The sequence below is a fragment of the Sminthopsis crassicaudata genome, chromosome 2, assembly GCF_048593235.1.
Source record: "Sminthopsis crassicaudata isolate SCR6 chromosome 2, ASM4859323v1, whole genome shotgun sequence".
NCBI lineage: Eukaryota > Metazoa > Chordata > Mammalia > Dasyuromorphia > Dasyuridae > Sminthopsis > Sminthopsis crassicaudata.
Window position 1 is genome coordinate 513,708,310 of NC_133618.1, and position 16,268 is coordinate 513,724,577.

The 16,268-nt window shown below is 40.4% G+C and overlaps 1 protein-coding gene across 1 annotated transcript in view; it reads right to left on the bottom strand.

Annotated features, from left to right (window-relative positions):
- Positions 1-360: 360 nt before the first annotated feature.
- The window catches only part of SLC7A8 (solute carrier family 7 member 8), an 82,974-nt gene continuing 67,066 nt past the window's right edge, over positions 361-16,268 (bottom strand). The window contains exons 9-11 of the mRNA XM_074294262.1: positions 15,194-15,343; positions 3,881-4,058; positions 361-2,607 (exon numbers count right to left, since the gene is read on the bottom strand). Coding sequence (XP_074150363.1) covers positions 2,441-2,607; positions 3,881-4,058; positions 15,194-15,343 — 495 coding nt within the window. The 3' untranslated portion in view covers positions 361-2,440. The remainder of the gene's footprint in view (positions 2,608-3,880; positions 4,059-15,193; positions 15,344-16,268) is intronic.

Consider the following 16,268-nt stretch of genomic DNA (forward strand, 5'->3'; position numbering starts at 1 on the left):
GAAGTCAGGAGAGATCAAATTTGGTCTCACATATCTTCATTTGTCTAGCACTTAGTGCAGTGCTTATAAGTTCCCTCTCCCAGACTCAAATGATACAATGCAAATAACCCCCTTCCCGAATCTTAAAAGCCTATATTGAAGGTATCAAGCTATAAGTTGCTAGACTTTGTTAGTGGGGATAGAGTCCAGTTTCACAAGCCAAAGACAACCAATTGTTTTACAGACTTGTGGAGCCCAAAAGTTGTATAAAGTGGATGCTTCAAGAATTATCACCTGAAAGGAGCTTTGTGTATACACAGTCTGGATGGGGAAGGAACCTACCTTTCCCCCCAGAGGATCATTTAATCTCCAAACAACACATTTCATTTTCCATTTCAAAATTTTATTACATCAAAAACAAATAAACAAATACAACCAAACCTAAAACCCCAACCAACCCAAAGATACAAGAAGATGATGTTCGTTCTTGTCTAACCCAGAAAAAAATTCAAAAACATTTAAAAAAACAAAAGAAATAGAAACGCCAGCTTCAAAAATATTTATCCAAAAAGTAAGGCATTGACTTTACAAAAAAACCCCGGTAATACAAGTAGAGGAAGAGGTTGAATGGGAGGAGAAAAGAAGGTCAAAAGGAAGTGGTTGACCCCCCTCCCCTGCACCTTGGCTGCTTGCTCTTATCTAGGCCTTGAATAACTAGTCTTATGAGGCAGTGGGGTAGAGAAGGAACTCTAACCCAGGTTAGGTATTAAAGGCAGAGGGGAGGAGAAATGAGAGATATCCCTGGAATTCCCTGTCTCTGGAGTGAACTGAGGTACCTGAAGAAAAATGCGGAGAAAAATTCCCTAGCTCAAGGGCAATGTGGGGTAAGTGGTGAGGAACTGGTGAGCAAAGGAGGAATGAACAAATCTCAGAAAGCTTTGGGAGGACCCAAATTCCAGGGACCCACCATCTCTAACCGGGGAGATATGGCTAAAGAGGTTAAAATTAGCTTTATTACAAAGGATCAAAGTCATTACTATGAAACAAATGGAAAACCATCTATCAGTAGTTCAGTTTATCTGTCCCAAGAGGGACGTAATTTCCATTGTCATAGTCAGGTGGAGTCATTTCTTCCCTAGCTAGGGAGAAAAAAATAGTTGTTATCCGATAGATAGGCTTTTCCAGCTATCTCTAAGCTGACTTTCATCGTCCTGTAAGTCCTCAGTTTCTCTACATTAGTGGTATGTCTCATCTTTGTAAATAAGTCCTGAAGGGAGGGAGAGGAAGTACTATTTGGATCTGGTACAGGGGAAGAAGGGAGTCCTAGAGGGTTCCTTGGAGAGAAAGTGGGAGCTAGGGGGTAAGATGGTACTGGCCCTCACCTCAGGACCTACTCCTTCCCAGCCCTACCCATCAGACTGAGTATCTGAGATTCCCAGGAAGAAGTGGGTAGCTCCAGCAGGGAGGAAAAGCTGTCCTAAGGGATAAGAAATAGATTTCTAGAGTGGAAAATGACAAAAGAAGCTGGCCCAGCCCTGATTCCAAAATGAAGTCCTGGGTGGGTCAGTCTCCTCCCTAGGGAGAGAGGCCCTATCCCAGGAAGTGTGTAATTCTGCAAAAATGGCAGTTAGAGTTGGAGGGGGCAATGTGAGGGGACCTCAGAGACAGAGAATGGTAAACACCAGTGATAACTATCAACATTTTCTTCCTGCTGAGGGCAGCCCAAGGTGAGGGATGCTGCTCATCCCTGACCTGTGGCTTCAGAAAGCTTTGGCACTGAAATGGGGGCAGGACACAGGGACCGGTATGGGGGGGCCCTTAATCTCGGTCTTTCCAAGTCTGTTCCACAGGCTGGGGAGTGTTTGAATGCCTGTGGGTGTGGAGGGTGAGGGAGAGGGAGGGGAAGGAGAGACAGTGCTCATCCTTTGTTGGTCCTTAACTCAGTATGGAATTTGTAGTGTTTGGCAAGGATTCGTAAGCTCCACAGACTGTGTGGGAAACACCTGTCCTTGTCCTCCTGCACCCTGCAGAGGCTCACAGCCTCTGATCACTAAGCCCCCTTCCCTGGGAGACTTCTGGCTTCTGTGGGAAATGAGGTCTCTGTCCCTCAGGCTGGGAAAGGGGAGAGGGAGGGCAGAGCTAGCCTGGCCGTCATCGCAGGGGTTTCCCCAAGGACGCTGTCCCTGGGCGGCCCTGGCTCCTGAAGGGCTGAAGTCTGTGCAGGAGGTGGCTCGGGGCTGCACTTCCTCTCCCTGGGGTCGGCAGCTCCGCTGGATGGTGTTCCTGCCTAGGCTCTAGCGGTTGGGGGCTGTTTCTTTGGGTATAAATGATGGTGTCCTTTCGCATTTCCCTCCCCTACCTCTGACTCCTGAGAACAGTTCTGGGGTGAGGTGAAGAAGGTGGAGTAAAGGGGGGCTGGGGGGAATTAAAGGCCAGAAATTCAGAGGAGAGCTGCTCAGAGTCAGGGGCGGGATTCAGATAACTCCAGCCCATTGGGGTCACTGTTTTTGTAGATGGGCTGCCTCTGCTCTTTCATGTCATCAGCAGATTCTTCCTCCCTCACTGCGTTCTCGTCCGTCTGGGGATACACGACCACACACAGCTTCTGGCTCACCAAGGTCAGGGAGGCTAGGCACAAAGGCAGAGAGAACATCAGCTCCTGCGGCTGGCAGGAGGGCCCCCATCAGAGGAGAGCCCTCCCCATCAGCTCCCCCACCTGCCCAATAGGGATTTCATTCTCCTCAACGTGCCCAAAGGTGGCCTTTCCTCCAATACCCAGCTAAGGAGGCAATACAGAATTAAGTAATGATTTGCCAAGAGTCACATAACTTGTGTCCGAGGCCATATCTGAACTCAGGTGGTCCTCCCACTCCTGTGGTGGTGCTCTCTATTCATCACAGTAACTGGTGGCCTCTGATGTTTTCCCTTCAACTTTTGAAGTGATCTACTCCCTTCATTGTTTATTAGGAATTGTCATTCATTTTGGTGCATTATTGTGTCTAACACAATATTGTCTTCCTTAAAGATTATGAATAGGAATTCATAATAATGAATATATTCATAATGAATAGTTTAATTCATTGTATTTAATTCTCCAGCTAGGCCTGGGTATGCAAGTATTTTTAAAAAAAAAAAAAGAAACATTTACTTACTTAAAAAAGTCTTATATCCCAAAGTTATTATTAACATTAAAATTAAATGGGCATAAGTTAATTACATAATTTCAAAGCAGGTGCTAATCTGAATTGGTAAAAGGAGTTTTTTTCCCTGGGAGTTTCCTATACTAAAAATAAAGGCGCCCATGGAAGAGTAGGGACATAAAGGTATTCTCTCTGTGACTCCTTATGGGATTTTCTTGGCAGAGATATTATAGTGATTTACCATTTCCTTCTTATTTCTTGATATCCAGAGCCAGCACTCTATCCACTGCACCACCTAGCTGACCCTATTAATTAAATGACTATAAATTACAAAGCAATTGGTGAAACAAGTGTTTCTCCTGGAAGTTCCCTATACTAATGACATGCTGTGGAAGAGTAATGGAAGGTAAAGGGATTAATGTGTCTTATATTCTATACTAAACAGGCTTGAGGTTATAGACCATGAGTTAACCAGAGTGCTACCAACCCAGTAGCTATTTAACAGATGTCTGGGAAAATTTCCTGGTTGTCACATGGGGTTTTGATGAGATATTAGTCTCCACAAGTTGTCTGAAAGATGCCTGGGAAAGGCAAGTAATTCCACAGCCCCACCCAAGGGCTTCTCTTTCTGAACCTCTGCACAGGCATCTAGACCCTGGAAAATTGTTCTGGATTCTTGCTGATATTGTTTCTCAGGTCCTGGACTATGCCTCTTTTCCCAGACTCCTTCAGGCCAGCTGGGGAACCATTGGCAAACTTACCTATGAAGTCTCTGAAACACTGGGGCTTGTGCTGCCAGTACACACCGAGAAAGTAAACAGGGACACCTGTCATCATGATGGCCAGGCCAATGCCACAAACCACAGGCTCTGACCACAGGCTGAAGACCAGCAGGAAGGCCCAGAATAGGAGGTAGATGACAGGGAACAGCAGATTTATCTGGTGGACAGAGTTGAGATTCTGTTACCACAAATACTCCTGAACTTAATGGAGACCCTAGATACTAGCACTTAAAATATCTCCACTGCACTCGGGAGAGATCTAAACACTATTGTTCCTTCTCAGGATTAGATAAGGCTGGAGCAACACACACCCAAAGGAACAGCCCACAAACCCCAGGCCCACCTAGAACTTAATAACCTTTATTCCTGAGCCTTGTAACAAAGAATTAAAAATGAGGGGGGAAAAGTTTAGTGAAATAACACAACCTAATTAGCTAAGTCCAATACATTGTTCCACACCCAGCATCAGTCCTTCACCTCAACAAAAAAGGGAGGGAAATATTCTTTCTAAGGGACTCTGGAATCATGGGCAGGTTAAAAGTATTTGGTACAGAGGGTTTCCTTCCTTCCTCTACATGCCTCACCTTCCTACACCCTCTACATGCCTCATTCATCTTTTCAAAAGCAGAGCTCAATCTTGATAGGAGACAACTTGAATAGAGGCAGATTCTTTGCTGGTAATTGAATTTTAACCTATGAGAAACTTTGATGTACTGAGGAGAGGTGAAGAGCAGGAGAAAAAGTAGGAGATTTAAGGGACACCTCAATAGTATTGCTTTCATGAAGTCCCCTATGATCAATTCAGTATTAAGGACTTTCTATTTGTGTGTGTGTGTGTGTGTGTGTGTGTGTGTGTGTGTGTGTGTGTGTGAGTGAGAGAGAGAGAGAGAGAGAGAGAGAGAGAGAGAGAGAGAGAGAGAGAGAGAGAAGAGAGAGAGGCTAGCCAATCTGTAACACATAACGCATAATAATTTTTAGTGTTTTCATGATCCTCCATGAAAAGGATATGTATTTGTTTGCTTTTTTCTAAAAGTCAAAAAAGACCCCTGCTTTAGTAGAAAGAACAAGAAGAAATGGGATAGAAAAGAGATCAGCTTTTTTGTAGTAGAGGATATTAGGTAGAGTAGTGATAAATAAAACTGAAAAAATATTCTAACAAGTGACAGCTCTACAGTGCATTAAACAAATCTCCATTGAACATAAGAGCCAAATGACCTGTCCAGTTACAGAGCTAGAGACTAGTCTTCAAATTGTTTCTTCTATATACCATAACACTGCCACATACCTATATCATGGAGGATACTAAAAATAAGGCAGGCGGCCTAGACCTTGATAATATGAACTGTCATATACTTAGTGCTTTTATATATATTAGTGAATTTGAGTGAAGTAAGAAATTTCACAGGTACTTTTGCTACTTTTATCCCCATTTTATGGGGAGGAAACTGTTATAGGCCAGAACCTGAAACAAAGTGCTAACTCACTGATAGAGACAATGCTTATGGTACTTAGTTCACACCTTTAAAAAAGGAATTCACACCTTTAGAGAGCATATATAAGGAGGAGATTCACACAAGTCAAGCAGGAACCATAAGAAAGAAGCCCTCAGGAAAATCAAACTGATGTTAGTCTTACAAATGAAAAGGGGGATCTTTCCACCAATGAAGAGGAAATTAGAGAAATAAGGAGTTACTTTGCCCAACTTTATTTATTTATATTATTAATTTATTTGATAACTTAAGTGAAATGGATGACTTCCTCCAAAAATATAGGCTCCCTAGATTAACAGAGGAGGAGATAAATTGCTTAAATAGTCCCATTTCAGAAAAAGAAATAGGACAAGCTATTAATCAACTCCCCAGGAAAAAATCCCCAGGGCCAGATGGATTCACATGTGAATTCTACCAAACTTTTAAAGAACAATTAGCCCCAATGCTATATAAACTATTTAAAAAAATAGGGGATGAAGGAGTCCTGACAAACTCCTTTTATGACACAGACATGGTACTGATACCTAAACCAGGTAGATCGAAAAATGAGAAAGAAAACTATAGACCAATTTCCTTAATGAATATTGATGCTAAAATCTTAAATAAGATATTAGCAAAAAGACTTCAGAAAATCATCCCCAGGATAATACACTATGATCAAGTAGGATTCATACCAGGAATGCAAGGCTGGTTTAATATTAGGAAAACTATTAGTATAATTGACCATATTAATAATCAAATTAATAAAAACCATATGATCATCTCAATAGATGCAGAAAAAGCATTTGATAAAATCCAACATCCATTCCTACTAAAAACACTTGAGAGTATAGGAATAAATGGACTATTCCTTAGAATAATCAGGAGCATATATTTAAGACCTTCAGTAAGTATAATATGCAACAGAAATAAACTGCAACCTTTCCCAGTAAGATCAGGAGTGAAACAAGGTTGCCCACTATCGCCATTACTATTCAATATAGTACTAGAAACGCTAGCCTCGGCAATAAGAGCCGAGAAAGAGATTCAAGGAATAAGAGTAGGTAATGAGGAAATCAAACTGTCACTCTTTGCAGATGATATGATGGTATACTTAGAAAACCCCAGAGATTCTAATAAAAAGTTATTAGAAATAATTCACAACTTTAGCAAAGTTGCAGGATACAAAATAAATCCACATAAATCCTCAGCATTTTTATACATCACTAATAAATTGCAACAGCAAGAGATACAAAGAGAAATTCCATTCCAAACAAATGTTGAGAGTATAAAGTATTTGGGAATCCATCTACCAAAGAAAAGTCAGGAATTATATGAGAAAAATTACAAAACACTTGCCACAAAAATAAAGTCAGATTTAAATAATTGGAAAGACATTCAGTGCTCTTGGATAGGCCGAGCGAATACAATAAAGATGACAATACTCCCCAAACTAATCTATTTATTTAGTGCTATACCAATCAGACTCCCAAGGAACTATAACAACAACAACAAAATAACAAAATTCATATAGAAGAATAAAAGGTCGAGAATTTCAAGGGAACTAATGAAAAAAAAGTCAGAGGAAGGTGGTCTAAGTGTACCTGATCTAAAGCTGTATTATATAGCAGCAGTCACCAAAACCATTTGGTATTGGCTAAGAAATAGACCGGTCAATCAGTGGAACAGATTAGATACAAAGGACAAAAAAGGGTACATCTATAGCAATCTAGTGTTTGACAAATCCAAAGATACCAAAATTTGGGATAAAAATTCATTATTTGAAAAAAAACTGTTGGGAAAACTGGAAATTAGTATGGCAGAAATTAGATATGGATCCACACTTAATACCATATACCAAAATAAGATCAAAATGGGTCCATGATTTAGGCATAAAGAATGAGATCATAAATAGATTAGAGGAACAGAGGATAGTCTACCTCTCAGACCTGTGGAGGAGGAAGGAATTTATGACCAGAGGAGAACTAGAGATCATTATTGATCACAAAATAGAAGATTTTGATTACATCAAACTAAAAAGTTTCTGTACAAACAATACTAATGCAAACAAGATTAGAAGGGAAGTAACAAATTGGGAAAATATTTTTAAAAGTAAAGGTTCTGACAAAGGTCTCATTTCCAAAATATATAGAGAACTGACCCTAATTTATAAGAAACCGAACCATTCTCCAATTGATAAATGGTCAAGGGATATGAACAGACAATTCTCAGATGATGAAATTGAAACTATTTCCACTCATATGAAAGAGTGTTCCAAATCACTACTGATCAGAGAAATGCAAATTAAGACAACTCTGAGATACCACTACACACCTGTCAGATTGGCTAAAATGACAGGAACAAATAATGATGAATGTTGGAGGGGATGTGGGAAAACTGGGACATGGATAATTATAAAATTTTTTTAAAAATTTAAAAAAGAAAGAAAGAAGCCTTCAGGACCAGAGCCACAAGCCCATTCTCTGGGAGGAGGAATCAAGATTCATTCCAACTTCCACCTTTGTGCATGTTGGAGACATTGGGAAGAAGAGAGGCTGAAGCTGGCAGAGACAAAGGATTAGTGGCAGGAGCTCTCGGAACCAAGAAGAGAGAAAGACCTCTAAGAAAGCTAACTGGGCTCCAGAAAAAGAGACAAGACTTTGAAGGAGAAAATAAAGGATTTGGACTTTAACTGCATTCGGGGTTATTGAACGGAACTAAAACTAAGGCTGCCTCCAGAAGCTCCCCAAGAAACCTGCTTATAGAGAAGATTATATTCTAGAGAAGAACATTACATTTTGGCACCCAACATGGGGCAGACACAATCCTGATTTTAGTGGAAAAGTCTCCTTGACCCAGAAATTAGGGTGAGTACAAAAATAGGCAAGGAATCTTTGTTAAAGAGCTAAAGTAGAATTTCAGTGAAATGGGGTAGATGTTTAGAAAACAGCCTTCTGTTTCTCTACAAGGAAAATGTTTACAGAGCATTGTCAGGGTTATGAAAAGCCAAGGTTTGATTATAATTTGGGAGCAGATCACTGACTTTTAGAAACTGTGCAATACACATCTCCTTCGTTCTCTATGGAAAATGAATTGCATCTAGAGGAGTGGAAATTAGTAGGACAGCAATTATGTCAATTCTACAGTGAAAATAGACCTGACTCAATTTCCAAAGACACATTTTATACGTACAACTTAATACAACTGGCTTTAGGAAATTATATTAGTTATAGAACAAGGAAAAAGAAGAAAGAGCAGGAGGGGGAGGTGCCAACTAAACTAGGTGAAAAGGATGAAGAATCAGATAAGAATGGAGTTATGTACAATTCTGAGTGTAATAATTCACAACAGGAGCATTTCCCATCCCCTGACTTTCCCTCAATTAACTCTTCATAGGTGGAGGGAGAAGGAGGACGGGAGAGGCAATGATACAAACAGAATCATCTATGAAGTAGCCTAAGACAAGATTAGAAAAGGCACTGGTTGAGGCAAAAAATGGAGAGGATATATCTGATTTAAAAATAAATGCATACCCTGTGATTGAAGAGCTTGACTCTTCAGGTCAAAAGAGGAGAAGATATACTCTTTTTAATCTGGAAAAAATTAAGGATTTATGGGGCTATATCCTCTTATGTTAAAATGTTACTAGATAAATTGGCTTATGAAATCCTAACCCATAGTGATTGGAAATCCATAGCAAGGACGTGTTTAGAACCTGGACAAAACTTGTTGTGGCTTTCAGAGTATCATGAATTATGTAGGATTCAAGTCAGATGCAATAGGCAAACAGGAGTTAATGTACAAATCACTTTTGACCAACTAGCAGGTGAAGGTCAGTATGGAGAGAATTCAGCACAGATTAATTATCCCATAACAGTGTATGTGTAAATTTCTAAGGCTGCAATAAAAGCTTGGGGTTCCCTCGCTGGACAGAAAGATTGGGGAGAGACTTTCACTAAAATAGAGCAAGGTCTCAATGAACCTTTTGCAGATTTTGTGGGACGTTTGCCAATAGCTGTCACAAGAACCACTGGAGAAAATGAAGCTACAGAAATAATGACCAGACATCTGGCTAAGGAAAAGGCTAATGAGGTTTGCAAGAGAATTATATGGGGACTACACAAAGATGCTCCTTTAGAGGAGATCATAAGATGCTATGCTACAGTGGGCATAAATGCTTATTACACCCAGACTATGATGAACATGGAAAGACAAGGTCCCTCCTGGCAAAGGACTTCTAGAGAGAGTCAATGATTTCAATGTGGAAAAGTAGGACATCTAAGAGCTCAGTGTAGATATAGAGATAGAGTGAAAGGACAGGTTGAGAGAAGACCTAAAATCCTGTGTCCAAAATGCCACAAGGACTTCCACTGGGCCTCAGAATGTAGATTGACCCAGGGAAATGAGAGATGGGGCCTAGGTGGGGCATGATGGCGGGTGAGGTTACATCCAGAGAAATTTAAGACATGATCAATCAGCCAAAAGGCAATCAAATGGAAGAAAGGGATTGAAATTAGGAAAAATAGAGTTGTATGCAGTACAGACTACTGAGATATTCCCTGGGGAGGTGAAATCTGTTTCTGTTTGGTCTATAGATCCCTTGCCTCCAGGCACAGTAGGCTTGATCATTTCACCTCCTGAGTGTACTTACATAACAGTGTTCATCCATACACTGATGTGGGAAACTGGGGAATGTGTACATAATATCCCAGTCACTAATACAGATAGACAATGTGTGACTTATCAACCAGGAGAAGTAAAGACTCCTAATAAGCAATCTGGTGATAGTCGCCCAGATCCTGACTCCAAGCAGCAAAACCCAGGAACATACTGGACAGCAGCTGTGACAGCTGACCGACCTATGCTCACTATATATGGCATACCATTAGAAGGACTGGTGGACACAGGTGCAGATCGCACAGTCATTAGAGGTGCCAACTGGCCCAGTCACTGGCCAAAGACTAAGGCAGGCACCTACATATCTGGGGTAGGAAGATCAATAGCAGCTGAAGTTAGTGCTACCCCTTTAAGATGGACATCTGAAGGGGAAACAGGAGTTTTTACTCCTTTTGTAGTTGAAAAAATCCCCATCAATCTGTGGGGAAGAGACATTTTACAACAATTAGGGTTAAAAATGAGTACTTCGGTTTTTTAGGCAGGGCTGCTGTTGAAGGCCTGACAACACTTTCACCTGTTCCTATCCAATGGAAAACTGATACACCAGTGTGGATAGAACAGTGGCCCTTAGGTAGCAATAAAATTCTGGCCTTATTAGACATAGTGCAAGAGCAACTTGACCAAGGACACTTACTACCTTCTCTAAGTCCTTGGAACTTCCCAGTATTTGTTGTAAGAAAGAAATCTGGAAAATGGAGGATGTTGACTGATCTAAGAAGAGTAAATGAACAGATGGAAACCATGGGAACTCTTCAACCTGGACTTCCATCTCCTACTCAGTTGCCTAGAGAATGGCCTCTGTGGGTTATAGACATTAAGGATTGTTTCTATTCTATCCCTCTAGATAAGGAGGATATGAAAAGATTTGTCTTTTCAGTGCCCAGCATTAACTTAGCTGAGCCTTATAAAAGATATGAATGGACAGTTTTGCTACAAGGAATGAAAAATAGCCCTACTATGTGTCAAATGTATATTGCTGCTGCTCTTACCCCAGTAAGGAAAGCATTTCCAAAAGTAATATTGTTACATTATATGGATGATATTTTGGGATGTGCACCTGAGGAACAAATGTTAGAAGCATGTCTATAAAAGACCATGGAAACACTAAGGAACTACAAATTGCACATAGCTACAGAAAAAATTCAAAGACATGCTCCTTTTCAATATTTAGGATATGAAGTATACCTTAAGGCACTCACAATACAAAAGTTTTCTTTAAGAACAGAGAAGTTGGACACCTTAAATGATTTCAAAAATTAATAGGAGATATCAAATGGATGCATCCAGTGTTAAGCTTAACTACTAATCAATTGCAACCATTACATGACATTTTAAGGGGAAACAATGCTTTAAACTCACCACTCCAGCTTAAAAAAGAAACTCAAGAGGCTTTGAGACAAGTTGAACTGGCTTTTATCCAATGTGGTTGAAAGAGTCACTCAAAAACCCTTGGAAATATCAGTTTTTGCTACACAAGAGGCACCCACAGCAGTCCTTCATCAAGGAGACAGTGTGATAGAATGGGTGAACCTCCCAGCACAACCAGAACAAAGCCTTACTCCTTACCCAATGCTTGTGGCTAGAATTTTATTAAAGGCCATTAAGTGAGCACTACAATTACCTGGGATAAGACCTGAAAAAATATACACATTTTATACCAATGCACAAATTAATGTATTCTGTGAAACCATCCCAGAGTGGCAAATTTTATTAGCCATAGCTCCAAATTTTGCACACGGGTCTCCATTAAAGATAACCCGGCTATTACATAATTGACAATCGGTTTTTGAAGAAAAGGTTTCTAAAGTTCTTCTTAAAGGACCAACTATCTTTACAGATGCCTCCAAACATAATATTTGTGCTGTATACTTCATGACTTAACCATAAAGATAGAAGTCAGAACTCCTTTTCAGTCCACTCAGCAGAATGAATTATTTGTAATCATGTTAGCTCTTACTTATTATTCAGGAGATATAAATATAATTTCTGATTCAGCCTATTCAGTAGGTGTGGTACAAAGAATTGCCACAGCCCAAATAAAATTTGTAGCTTCTCATACTTTTCAGCTCTTTAAGGAACTTCAAGAGCAAGTGAGAAAGCATCCAGGTAAGATTTTTATCTTGCATGTCAACTCTCATGGTGGAATTCCAAGTCATATTTTTGATGGTAATTCAAGGCAGATAGCCTTCTAACCATGTTGGCCAATACAGCTTTATTTCAGGAAGGCCAAGAATCTCATTCTAACTATCATCAGGCTGCTGGAGCTTTACATTTACAATTTGGAATAACAACAGAAGAAGCTACGAGCATAGTAAAAGCCGGTACAGCTTGGCTTCCTTTCCACACTGCTACCCTCTAGGAAAAAGCCCTTGTGGAGTGAGACCCAATGAAATTTGGCAAATGGATGTGGCTGGGGTTAAGTGACTTGCCCAGGGTCATACATCTAGGAAGTGTTAAGTGTCTGAGATCACATTTGAACTGGGGTCCTCCTGAATTCAAGGCTCGTGCTCTATCCACTGCGCCACCTAGCTGCCCCCCTGCATATACTTCTAAACATTTTGCACACTTTTGTGCACAGTATAAGATTTTATGCACCACTGGAATACCTTTTAATAATCCTCAAGGTCAGGCAATAGTAGAGAGAAGAAACAGAGACATTAAGATGCTCCTCCAAAAACAAATAAAGGGGGAGCCACAGGTAACCCTAGAGAAATTCTAAATTTAGTTCTCTATACCATTATTTTTAAAATTTTTGACAAAGATGCACTGGCTCCAGCAGATAGATTTTATAACCCACTGGAAGGGGTCCAGTACAAGCAGCTCCACTATCTTTAGATAATTGCCAGGCGATGTGGAGAAACCCAGAAAGTGGTGAATGGAAGGGACCAGATCGGTTAACTTCTTGGGGGAGAGGGTTTGCTTATATCTCCACAGATAGAGAAGGAATCAGATGGGTGCCAACGAACCGTATTCACCTTGTCCATCAGAGAGAGAGATAACAAAAAGAGAAAAATCTGGAAACAAAGGAAAAGATCTAAGAACAAAATCTGCAGGAATCATTGGATTCCCTAACACAAGATAAGACTGTTGCAGGACTTGAAAACCAGTAGGAATCAATGGATTCCTTGAGATGAAAAATTGTTTATAAAGACTGTTGCAGGACTTCAAAACTTGCAGGAACAACTGGATTCCCTAACACAAGATGAGACTATTGCAGGACCTCAAAACTTGCAGGAATCTCTGGCTTCCCTAACACAAGATAAGACTCTTGCAAGACTTGAAAACCAGCAGGAATCATTGGATTCCTGGTACATGAACTAATGGACAATAGATTTCTTTTGGACTATTTCTAGGAGTTATGGACATGTATAATTTCCTCATGTTGATTCATGTTATTTTTTACATCATTTCGAACTTGTGTTATACAATGTAATACCTCCCATATTGATGGATTTGTGTATACCTCTTTTAAGAGTGAGCCCCTTCAGAAACCCACTAATCTGATTTGATTTCCCATTTCCTTTGGTGTTTTCATCTCCCTTCCTGAGAAGTCAGGGAGGTCATGACTACCTAATGTTCTAACTCAAAAGAAAGCAGGAAATGTTATGGGCCAGAACTTGAAACAAGGAGCTAATAAGTCACTGATAGAGACAATGCTTATGTATTTAGTTCACACCTTTAGAGAGCATATATAAAGAGGAGATTCACAAGTCGAACAGAGCTATAAGCAAGGAGCTCTCAGGGCCAGAGTCACAAGTCCACAGAAACCCACAAGCCCACTCTCTGGGAGGAGGAGTCAAGATTCATTCCCACTTCCACCTTTGTGTTGGCTGGAGACATTGGGAAGACAAGAGGCTGAAGCTGGCAGAGACAAAGGACTAGTGGCAAGAGTTCTAGGAACCAAAGAGATAAAAGAAAGCTAACCGGGCCCCAGGAAAAAATTCAAGACTTTGAAGGACACAATAAAGGATCTGGACTTAACTCCTGGCTGCATTTGGGGTGATTGAACTGAACTGAAATTAAGGCTGCCTCTAGAAGCTTCCCAAGAAACCTGCTCCCAGAGAACATTACAATTTAGAGAAGAGAACATTACATTTTTTGAGAAGAACACTACAGGAAACTACAGAAATTCATAACAGAGCCTGGAAGTTATCAGACAGAATTTGAAAAAAGGATTCTTCCACGGTGCTAAGTAGAATTAATAATATAATGGTTATTTAGTTTAGCATGGTGATAAAAGTTCTGCAGTTCAGTACATGTACTTAGTACTTAATATAGTTCCACAAGATTCATCTCCTTCACTCCTCCTTCCCCTAAAGACCAAGGACTTTTGCTTATCCTGACTCTGTCTGACCTGGAGGCCTCCAGGGAGCTAGCTGGGACTTCACATTTATTCACACCTATGATAATGTAATTATTATATAATAGAGTATATAACAGCCAGTAAGGACTGGATGAGATTCATTCCATCTTCAGTCAGATTCCTGGTGGCTTGGGGGACCAAGGGACTGAGACAAATTCATTCCGTCGTCCACCTTTGTGGTGCCTGGAGGCTGAAGCACAAGCCTGGGGACTCAGAGCTAGATTCATTCATCTTCATTTCACAGCACCGTGGTGGCTGGCCTCCCCTGAGACCAAGGCTAGTTCTGAAAGGCTCTCAGAAAGCTGCCCAGCCCAGGAAGGAGATGATAAAAGAGTTGGGACTTTTAACACCTGGCTATTCTTGTGGTAATTACTGAACATGATTGTAATAATAAATAACTGCTCCAAGACCTCCAAAAAACCAACCAGAACACTACACTTTTCTCCTAAAATTTCCCCTTTTCATCCTCAGTAGAAAGTAGCCACTTTCCATTCTGATAAAGGTGCTTACATCTTGAGTGTCAGAGAATTAGAAAAACATCAATGAATCCAACCCTTCTAACTCACAAAGCAAAAGAAAATGCAATCACTTGCTCTAAGCTATATAGTTAGTCCAAGAACTAGATGTAGGAGCGTGTCTCCTAATTCATGAAGAACTTCCACAGGTATAAACAGGAAGACTAAAAGAGAAGTTACTCAAAGAATGGAAATGGATTTGTGGATCAGGGCTGTTCTCCCTTTCAGCCACAAAAAGCTGAAGAGTCTGGAATGATCAAGACCTCACCTTGATGGGACGGACGATATCAGGCTGCTTCCAGCGCAGGACAATTTGCCCAGCTATTGTGACACCATAGAATAAGTAATTGATGAAGCCAACGTAGTTGATGAGTGTATATATGTCACTGGTTACCAGCATCAGGAGGGTAGAGACGCACTGTGGGGATGAACAAAAGTTGGTTGAATTAGTGGCCTGAAACGTTTTTATTATCATTCACTTAGAAGGGCTTTGCCGGGTCCCCTTAGTTCCTGATTGCCTCAGAAACTAGTTCCTCTTACCTTTGTTTTCTCTCGATTTAATAATCACATTAGCGCCCATTGCACCTTTCTTATTAGTTGTGTTTTTTAATCATTTTGGCCAGCATGTTCTCCACATCATTCTTTTGATGGAAAAGCCCAATGTGGGGTATAATTTTCTACCAAGAATCTGACCAATATTGAGAATAATAAGAGGAGATTTTCATGCTTCTTGCAAGTTGGACTAATGTAATCCCCTATCTTCCTTTATGACTGCACCATATCATTGATTGATTCAAGCTTTGCTTGTGGTTCACTAGGACCCTGGCATCATCTCCAGCCCTACTTACATTTGACTGAACATCCCATCCCTATCTATATACTTCAGGATATAGATTTTGTTTAATCTTCCCCCCCCCCCAAGTATATTACTATCTTGCCTTTCGCTATATTGAACAGTACTCTACTAATTTCTAATTAAATTTCAAAAAAAAAAAAAAAGTAATTTTGCATTATACATTTGAGACTGAAAGAAAGGAATAATTCAAAGAAGCTAAAGGGGAGGAGTTCTTTGTTTCTTCCATGGAATCCCTCTAAACTTCCCTTCTCTGATTCTGTCCCTTTTTTCTCCTTCTCTCCCCTGCTTGATCCTCCCGATCCTCCCATCCTCCCCCCATTTGTCAAACTTTTTACTGGACCTCACAGACAGTCAGTGGCAGCTCTATGAGACAATAACTGGCAGAAAAGGTGTTACTGGCATTGATGGAAGGAATTTCTTTACTTTGGGATTCCGTAAGCCAGTGAATTTACAAGTTCAGAGCGCACACAATCATGTCAAATCTCAA